This window comes from Rhinolophus hipposideros (genome assembly GCF_964194185.1).
Source record: "Rhinolophus hipposideros genome assembly, chromosome: 5".
In the NCBI taxonomy this organism is placed as follows: Eukaryota; Metazoa; Chordata; class Mammalia; order Chiroptera; family Rhinolophidae; genus Rhinolophus; species Rhinolophus hipposideros.
In genome coordinates, this window is record NC_138051.1 from 69,066,129 (window position 1) to 69,076,519 (window position 10,391).

Below are 10,391 nucleotides of genomic sequence, written 5' to 3' on the forward strand. Positions count from 1 at the left end.
TGTAGACGTTAAAATCTAGATATTCTTTAAATTCACTTTTTTTTCCCCCTGCAGACACAGAAACTGATGACCAACAACTTGAGGAAGTTCCGTTGTATAATGATGTAATGCTCCCCTCATCCAGTGAAAAATTACAGAATATAAATTTGGCAATGTCTCCATTACCTGCCTCTGAAACTCCAAAGCCACTTCGAAGTAGTGCTGACCCTGCACTCAACCAGGAAGTTGCATTAAAATTAGAACCACATCCAGAGTCACTGGAACTTTCTTTTACCATGCCTCAGATTCAAGATCAGCCCGCTAGTCCTTCTGATGGAAGCACTAGACAAAGTTCACCCGAGGTAGGTGTCATGATTATAATAAGAAAAAAATAATTTTCAGATTTTAATGTTCAGGAATATAGTCGTAAATTCGATTCAAACTTTAATTTGAACCACCAGTCACAGTTTTATTTGTATGAATTTTAGCACTTTAAATATTACTAAAAAAGCCGTTACAGAGCTTAACTTGGGCCTCTGCATGTTTTAGTCAAAGATGGGAACCTGGGAAGGAAATGTCTTAACATAAATCAAAAGGTAAAACTTGGTTGCTCTTCTATATATTTATATCAGTAAGACTATATCCACAGAGAACAAAATTGTGTATGCCCACGATAGCTCTAGCCCTTACATATTACCCTTTGAGTTGGAGAATTGCCCAGTGGCAAAAGACTTATAAACAAGGCTTAGAAGGGAAAGGACCCTAAGCTCTGCCCAATTTAGTCCAGTTTCCATCACTGTTTTGAAATTCTGGATAAGTGTAACATGAAAATACCAAGTCTTACACAGAATACTTAGTAACTTTTTTATGCAAGTTCTGTCTTCATATTAGTTTAGCTATAAATTCAATAAAAATCGTCTTTAAGGGCTACGCTGGGCCTAGACCAAAGATGTCATAAAACCAAAGGCTCTATTTCTAAATCTAGAGAGTGCTTGAACTTCAGAGCTTCCTAATGTTAAAACTGTGCTCAGGATTTGGGCAACTGAGAGCTGAATATTATAACTTGATAAATGAGGCACACATAGGTCTTAATTAGGTAAACTTAAATAGGTAAATAGTTTTACATTAAATATTTATTGATCCAAGCTGGCAAGATGAGAACAGGAGATTTGACATCTTATAGCCTTCTAGAGAATAATACACCATATGCTCTGGTTGCTCAGTTTGCCTAGCACAAAAATGTTTGATTCATTTTGTTTTTAATCTAACAAAAGTTACAACAGCGGAAGCACAAGTTGATGCTTAGAATACACTATAATTTTCTTAGAATTCTTGTTCCGAACTAATAAAATAGTACAGTCATTAAGGTGAATACACCTAATAGAACTTAAGTCTCTACCCCAACCCCCAGAGCACTGTGAGATTATCAGATAGATCACCACAGGGAAGTGACCCTCGGTTCAAGGTAGCTTCCAGTGAGTATACCATCTAGTTGTTGATCAATAGGGTACTGTGTGGGAATTGAATTATTAGATGAGTTTTATTCTTTAGAATAAGCACATAATCCCCCTTTAAATTGTATAAATGACGTTATATTACATATAGTCAGACATCTATACCGTAGTCCCCCCTTACCCGTGGGGGATACATTCCAAGACCCCCAGTGGATGCTTGAAGCCGCGGATACTACTGAACCCTAATTAGCTCCTTCACCTCTGCAAAAAATATGGCAGTATCTTCATCAGTAGATGCAGGCTCTCCAGTAATTTTTATATTTTTCAGTCCAAATCTATTCCTGAATCTGTGTTACCATCCCTTACTAAGGGCTTGGTGTCACTTGTTTCAGGGGATCCTTACTGGAGTCTTCATATAGGGTTCAATGCCGTTTAGCACAACACATTTCCATCAATCAGAACACGTTTTCTGTTCATGTCTTCCACCCACAAATTTAATGCCATTTTCTTCTTAACTAAGCACTTATCATGCACTGTGCCTATAACTTTTGCATTTAAGACGTGACAGCAAAACTAGCACGTATTTTTTTCCTTCAGTTTCATTGATAGAAGATTTATTTTTATTGTGGATCTGAGCAACTTCAGCATACGGTTTTTTGTTGTTGTTTTTTTCCCCCCCTATTTAGTCAAGAACTTTCATGTTTTCACTTAAAAGAAGCACTTTATGCCTTCCTTTGGCATATCTAAATTGCCAGCATCACTACTCTTGCTCTTTGGGAGCCATTATTAAGTAAAATAAGGGTTACCTAAACACAAGCATTATGACAACTGATCTGATAACTAAGTGACAAATGGTTGGGTAGTGCATACAGCATGGATATGCAGGACAAAAGGTGATTCATGTCCAGGGAGGGACATAGAGGGATGGTGTGAGATTTCATCATACTACTCAGAACAATGTGAAATTTAAAACTTATGAGTTGTTTACTTCTGGAATTTCCTATTTAATATTTTTGGACCTCAGTTGACCATGGGTAACTGAAACCACAGAAAGTGAAACTGCAGATAAGGGGGGGGACTACAGCATTGGCAAAATTAGTTAAAAATGCTAGTTCAAAAATTTAACTTCTCGCTAGTTAGATAAAATTTGATAGAACAGATGGACTTTGTTGCATATCCTCTGAATTCTGGTTTGAGAATTCTAACAACGAGCAAAAAATATGTAGGCTTCTTTATTAGGGAAAGTTAACATATTTAATTCTTTGTACAGCCTACCAGTCCCAGTGAATATTGTTTTGATGTGGATAGTGACATGGTGAATGAATTCAAGTTGGAATTGGTAGAAAAACTTTTTGCTGAAGATACAGAAGCAAAGAATCCATTTTCCACTCAGGTATACAGACTTGTTTATTATATTTTTATTAAACTATTAATTTTTAGTCTGAAATGACTTTGGGTTTAACTTTTTATTTTAATAAGGTGTGGCCATTGTAAAAACTCACGTCGTTGTTGTTTTACAGGACACTGATTTAGACCTGGAGATGTTAGCTCCTTACATCCCTATGGATGATGACTTCCAGTTACGTTCCTTCGATCAGTTATCACCATTGGAAAGCAGTTCTACAAGCCCTCAAAGTGAGAGCACAATTACAGTATTCCAGCCAACTCAAATGCCAGAACCAGCTATTACCACCACCACCGCCACTGCCACTGCCACCACTGATGAGTTAAAAACATTGACAAAAGATAGTATGGAAGACATTAAAATATTGATTGCATCTCCATCTCCTACCCATGTAACTAAAGAAACTGCTATTACCACAACATCACCATATAGTGATACTCGGAGTCAGACAGCGTCACCAAAAAGAGCAGGACAAGGAGTTATAGAACAGACAGAAAAATCTCATCCAAGAAGCCCTAACGTGGTATCTATCACTTTGAGTCAAAGGTATTTATATGTAACATTAAAGTTATAGTTCTTTTTTTTGTTTGTTTTTTAGAAAATGTGTATGATGGTAAATTATTTCTAAACATAGCAAACTTTCTGATGTATACGCTTTAAGGTACAGAAAATTGACATACAAATTATGAACTTAAAACAAGCACTCCTAAACATGTTTCTAAATTAGCTTATGTATTCTAAAATAATCATATCACCTATCTGAATGTAGGAGGTAGGAGGGTCTCCTTTAAAGTCCAGCCAGTAAGTCCTGTAAATGTACAAAAATTGACCCAGTTTCCTGCAGTTGTTTAAACCAGACTAATTATCCTCATTGCTTCTGTCTCATGGAGCTCTTTTTAAGCTTACCTGGCAAAAAGCCCTTCCAACTTAAGGTTATTTCCAATTCCCCTTCCAAATTGAGCCTTGAAGGTCTTCAGTCCTCAGTACTCAATATAGATACTTTAAGACTTCTTTTTAAATTTTATGTGTAGTTACTTATGTTACAGTTGCTTTTAGTTTTCATTACATATTTATAGAACATTAGCTATATTGTAGGTTAAATAGGTTTTTAAGAGCTGCCACAGAAATCTAAGCATGATTTTGACAGTGCTTCTATGGAGCTAATTTCAGCAAATATCTGAACACCAACCAAATTTTAAAAAATAATTTTTGTATGTAATTTGTAATGGGATTTGACATTTTAAATTTGAGGCTTTAGTCATGGGAAATGAGTTTAGCTGGTCACTGGGGCAGTGTCTGGAGGAGAGAAATGGTTCCTTCTCTACTGTGCCTAGACTGATCCCAGTGGCAGTAGCAATAGGAAGAAGCGCTATCGTGGCCAGTGCTTGTGGCTCTTTTCTCCTGCCCTGCATCACTGCTTTGAGCTAGAGCGCTCGGAGAGGCTTTTCCTAGAGCTGGGAAAAGATCCTGGGACTTGAGATGAACAAAGAATCATTTTACATAACGTTATAAATGACTATGTCACCAGCTGACTTTAGCTGGAGTTCCTCTAGGGCAATGACAGTGTCTTGGACATTTTAGTGGTATTAGTACTTAACTCAGTATCCAACGTGGAGCTGCTCAATAAGATGGACATATGAATGAATATAGTAATATAAATGGTGATGACCGCTAATTTATAGTTTACTACAAAAAAATTGCTACAGAGGACTATAGGATATTCAGTTTTCTGAACACTTGTGTACTTGTCAAAACCAAAGTCTAACATTTAGTCACTTCAGCAGTTTTTTTTACATTAGTCCCAGTATAGTATGTACTACATATTTTAAGAGATGAACTTTATGAACTATATGGAGGCTTTTTCTTTACTATCTCTCTAGGTAATTATTTGTAAAATCCAAGTGCTGTACTACAGTGATGTACCAGACAACTTACAGCTTTAGAGCAAAGATTAAAGATAACCATTAAAAATGCTGCCACTGAGATGATACTTACAGGATGCACTGAGTTACATTTCATACAGATAATACAGCTATGTAAGGATTATAAAACCTGTCTGTCTACATAGTGGAGGTTTTATAGAGTTTTTAAAAACAAAACTGCGCACAGGAGAGCAGTTAGAGTGATACCGATATGGCATTCTCAACTATATGGACCAGAGCAAGGAGCCATTATCCTTATGTATGGATGGGGCAGTTGTTGAAAAGACAAAATAGCTATGACAAAAATTGATGTATTTTACACATAAAACAGTTCTTCACTATTTAATATTAATTTTAAATGCAGGTAGTTCAGGTTTGATAATGAGATCAATACTGAAGACCAAGTGGCTTAGTAGGAAGATCATTGGAGGGGCGTGGATATAAGGAGATCTAGAATGTACTTCCATATCGGCAGCTAATTATAATAGCAGTGGGACTTTGAGATAGTTACCTAACAGGCCTCAGGTTTCTCCTTTATAAAATGGGTATTGTATACCTATGTTACTATCTTGGGGATTGGCATGAGGCTAAAATAAACATGAAATGTTTTACCAACTGAAAATGTTATACAAATGTGAAATTATCTTGTATTATAGTAGTCCCAAGAATATCTGTATCATATTAGGTGGACTGAAAGGCCAATATTTAACAGTTTTTGACTTACAATACTAGTAAGTTTAGTTCAGTTCTGTTTTATAAATAGGGAAATGCAAGTTTTAGGATAGTTTGTTTTAAAACTTGATCTTTGGCTTTTAAGTTGATAAACTTTAGTAATAAGGAAAGTTCTCTTATATATAACATTTATATTCTTAAATATTGGAAAATAGGCATTATATATTTTGTTGGAAAAAGCTAGTTTGATATATTTTTTTTAAATAGTAAGACAATCATATTTTTATTTAAATTTTTTTTCAGAACTACCGTTCCTGAGGAAGAACTAAATCCAAAGATAGTAGCTTTGCAGAATGCTCAGCGAAAGCGAAAAATAGAACATGATGGTTCACTTTTTCAAGCAGTAGGAATTGTAAGGGTGAAAATGTTTGCTTTTCTATTCTAGCCTACATTCTATTTCTAAGTCTTAACATACATAAGTAATTCCTTGTTTCTCCCAAAAACTCAAGTTGTGTTTTCAGAAGTTATACATTGTTTTTCTTTCACTTTGTACAGTTTCTTATAAACAAACTATTTGGCTTTTTTTGAGAATTCTTATAAGAATTTATTTGAGCCAAACTGACAACGTATACCAGGAAAAGGGATCTAAAATGCTCTCAAAAACATAAATATTTAATGAATATGTTCTCGGTGTAAAAATTTCAAATCATACAGATGTATTCTGAGTAAAAAGTAAGTTCTCCCCTCATTCCACCCCAACATTACCACCAGTTTCATTCTCTTCCCCTTTTTAAAATAATTGTTTTATTTTTCAATTATAGTTGACGTACAATATTATATTAGTTTCAGGTATACAGCATAGTTATTAGACATTTATGTAACTTACAAAGTGATCACCCTGATAAATCTAGTACCCATCGGACAGCATAGTTATTAAAATATTACTGACTTTATTCCTTACGTTATACCCTACGTCCCCAAAACTTAACTACCAATTTGTACTTCATCATCTTTTCCCCTTTTTTACCCACCTCCCCAACCCTGGCCCCCCAATCTGGCAAACATCAAAATGTTCTCTGTATCTGTGAGTTTGTTTCTGTTTGTTTATTCTGTTCTGTAGATTGCACATATAATGAGATCATGGCATCTGTCTTTCTCTGTCTGACTTACTCCACTCAGCACAATACCCTCTAGGTCCTTCCATGATGTTGCAGGTGGCAAGATTTCATTCTTTTTTATGGCTGAGTACCCCATCTTCTTTTTTTTTTTTTCATTTCCATTTTCATGAAATACTTTTTCCATCCCTTTGCTTTCAGTCTGTGTGTCTTTCGATCTGAAGTGAGTCTCTTGTGGGCTCATTCTCTTCCCTTTTAAGTTGCTCCCCACAACAGTTATGTTAAGTCAATGTTGGTATAGTCCATCCTGATATTTTCAGACTAACAAGACTAACTGGAAAGCATTTACAGAGACGTTAGCCATAATGTGTGGCAAATGTCTTTATCATAGTATTAAGATAAAGAATTAAAAAAACAATTTGGGGCAGTATTTGATTTAAGAAACCTGCCTACATGTTATTAAACTTACACTGATATCAAAGTGTTTGATTAAACAAAACTGAACATAGTAAAACAAAAAACTTTACTCTTTTTAGGGAACATTATTACAGCAGCCAGATGATCGTGCAACTACTACATCACTTTCTTGGAAACGCGTAAAAGGATGCAAATCTAGTGAACAGAATGGAATGGAGCAAAAGACTATTATTTTAATACCCTCTGGTTAGTTTATTCTTTTTGCCCTTGAATATCACAAATATCACATCATATAAAAATATGACTTGTTATTTATGAGCTTTACTCCAAGTGAGAGTGCTTTTCATTCCTTAGCAGGATTAAAAACTCATTAGCATTTCATCTAATGGCTATAACACAGGAATAGCTATTTTAAGATGGAAATTTAATATTTTAGTAATTGTTTTTAATATGTCTATGTGCTATTGATATTGAATAGAAGCCGATACTTGTAAATTTTTATGCAATGTTCTAAATTGGTTTATCACACTTTTATATCTTGTATCCTGCAAACATTTCTGACATAGCACCAGTAACACTTGATTGCACTTAACTAGTTTCCATAGCCATGGTTTGCCCCATAGACTAAAAACCATTCTGGAGCTTGTTTGCATTATTTTCCCAATACCTAGCACATAGTGGGTGTTTAATAATATTCATTTACTAGATGAATGAATACTTAGGCATCTCTTTGTTTTTCAGATTTAGCATGTAGACTGCTGGGGCAATCAATGGATGAGAGTGGATTACCACAGCTGACCAGTTATGATTGTGAAGTTAATGCGCCTATACAAGGCAGCAGAAACCTACTACAGGGTGAAGAATTACTCAGAGCTTTGGATCAAGTTAACTGAGCTTTTTCATGATCTCATTCCTTTTTTTGGACACTGGTGGCTCATTACCTAAAGCAGTCTATTTATATTTTCTATATCTATCTAATTTTAGAAGCCTGGCTACAATACTGCACAAACTCTATTCAATTTTGATCCCCTTTTTACTTAATTTACATTCATGCTCTTTTTTAGTATGTTCCTTCATGCCAGATCACAGACAGCACATTTTCACAGTTCTTTGATATTTAAACCATTGCATTGTAGTAGCATCATTTTTAAAATGCACCTTTTTATTTATTTATTTTGGGCTAGGGGATTTGTCCCTTATCGAATTATTTTTAATAAGATGCCAATACAATTTTTTTAAGAAGGCAGTAACCTTTCATCATGATAAGTTTGAAAAATTTCTACTCAGTTTTTTCACATTTTACATAAACAGTGATTTGCCGGCAGTACGTGGTAGCCACAATTGCACAATATATTTTCTTAACAAATACCAGCAGTTAATCATGCAATATATTCTGCATTTATAAAACTAGTTTTTAAGAAGAAATTTTTTTTGGCCTATGAAATTGTTAAACCTGGAACATGACATTGTTAGTCATATAATAATGATTCTTAAATGCTTGTATGGTTTATTATTTAAATGGTAAAGCCATTTACACGATATAGAAAGATATGCATATATCTGGAAGGTATGTGGCATTTATTTGGATAAAATTCTCAATTCAGAGAAATGATCTTGATGTTTCTGTAGTCACTTTGCCAGCTCAAAAGAAAAGCAGTACCCTATCTGTAGTTGTGGAAGTTTATGCTAATATTGTGTAATTGATATTAAACCTAAATGTTCTGCCCACCCTGTTGGTGTAAAGATGTTTTGAGCGGATTGTGAACAACAAAAATCATGCTTTGTTAGCAAAATTGCCTAGTATGTTAATTTGCTCAAAATTTGATGTTTGGTTTTATGCACTTTGTCGCGATTAACACCCTTCTGTTTTCATATAGATTTCAATAATTGAGTAATTTTAGAAGTATTATTTTAGAAATATATAGTCACAGTAAACATCTTGTTTTTCTATGTGCATTGTACAAATTTTTCATTCCTTTTGCTTTTTGTGGTTGGATCTAACACTAACTGTATTGTTTTGTTACTTCAAATAAACATCTTCTGTGGACCAGGCCCCCTTGATCAGCTTTTATGTTACTATTTGCTTCACCACCTCCCAACTCCTAAAATTGTTTACCACCAATTTAAGAATTTTATGAAAATTAGATTGGCATTGATTATTTCTCCATTTATCTTACTGCTATCTTACTGCTATGTATTAATGTACAGGAACCTTAGTGTGTCCCTAAATGTCATGTTAAAGAACAAACCGTAATGTTCCACTGTAAAGAGTATGCTTTTAGAAAAGAAATTTGTTTATAAATTTAGGAACCTATTAAAGTAAAACAATTTTAAGGGTTTTAATATGAATGGGATGAGTGAAGCAAATCCTGAACATTATAGTCACATAATGTTATAAGGGCTAGAAGGTCCTCTAAAGATTTCTAATCTATTCCCATTCACAGATGAAGGAATTTAGACCTCAAATAATAAACAGTTTGTCATTTACCAGAGGTTTAAACTTAGGTCTTCTGACTCTAATATCAAACTGAGAACTAACCTTGCTTTGTTTTAGTTTTAATGATACCATATATTTAAAATGTTTTAAATAGCTTTATTTTCTCCTATATATTTTTATAAAATTGCTGTATTTCTTTTCTAATTATAAAAGTAATACATTCTCATTTTTTAAAAAGACAGCACAAAAAGATATAAAAGAGAAACAGAAAATCACTGAATCCCTGTTCCTAGAGGTAACCACAAATTGTTTTTATGGACAAATGATATGGGTAGTGCCAGAGTCTTACGTCCTGTAGCCTGAGGTTACAGGAACAAAATATCCTGAACAAAATAAACTAAGCCATGGATCTTGGGTACCATGTTTCACCGAAAATAAGACCTAGTCGGAAAATCAGCTCTAATGTGTCTTTTGGAACAAAACTTAATATACGACCCAGTCTTATATAAGGCCCAGTCTTAATAGTAAAATAAGACCAAATCGTATATTAATTTTTGCTGTAGAAGACGCATTAAAGCTGATTGTCCAGCTAGGTCTTATTTTTGGGGAAACAGGGTAGCTATTTTTATCTTAGTATGAAGAAAATGTGATAATAGTTATATGAAAATTTAAAAGTTTACAATACTAAGACTGTATAAGATTTCGGGGGCACATGTACATTTCACTGTAAATACTACAATCCAAAGTGCTGTGCATTTAATTACAGATTCTACTACAGATGGTATTTTAGAAGAAAGTAGTTGCCTAATATTCCGAAATACCAAATATCCTGCTTGTTCTGATAGCAAGTTAGCTTCAAACATTAGTAAGTGGTCAGATTATGTAATGACTTGGAGTCTGAGGAAATGACCTGTGAGAGCAATGATTTAGAAGAGAAAGGCACTTTAAAGGACAGTAGAGCTGGAAGAAAACAAGTATCCACCTCTGGGT

The 10,391-nt window shown here is 34.3% G+C and overlaps 1 protein-coding gene across 2 annotated transcripts in view; it reads left to right on the top strand.

Annotated features, from left to right (window-relative positions):
- Window positions 1-9,016, top strand: part of HIF1A (hypoxia inducible factor 1 subunit alpha) — a 41,955-nt gene extending 32,939 nt beyond the window's left edge. For both annotated transcript variants that reach the window (XM_081047917.1, XM_081047918.1), the window contains 6 exons: window positions 55-341; window positions 2,704-2,826; window positions 2,954-3,384; window positions 5,736-5,844; window positions 7,084-7,210; window positions 7,706-9,016. In XM_081047917.1, the coding sequence (XP_080904043.1) occupies window positions 55-341; window positions 2,704-2,826; window positions 2,954-3,384; window positions 5,736-5,844; window positions 7,084-7,210; window positions 7,706-7,857 (1,229 nt within the window). In that variant the 3' untranslated portion in view covers window positions 7,858-9,016. The remainder of the gene's footprint in view (window positions 1-54; window positions 342-2,703; window positions 2,827-2,953; window positions 3,385-5,735; window positions 5,845-7,083; window positions 7,211-7,705) is intronic.
- The last annotated feature ends 1,375 nt before the right edge of the window (window positions 9,017-10,391 follow it).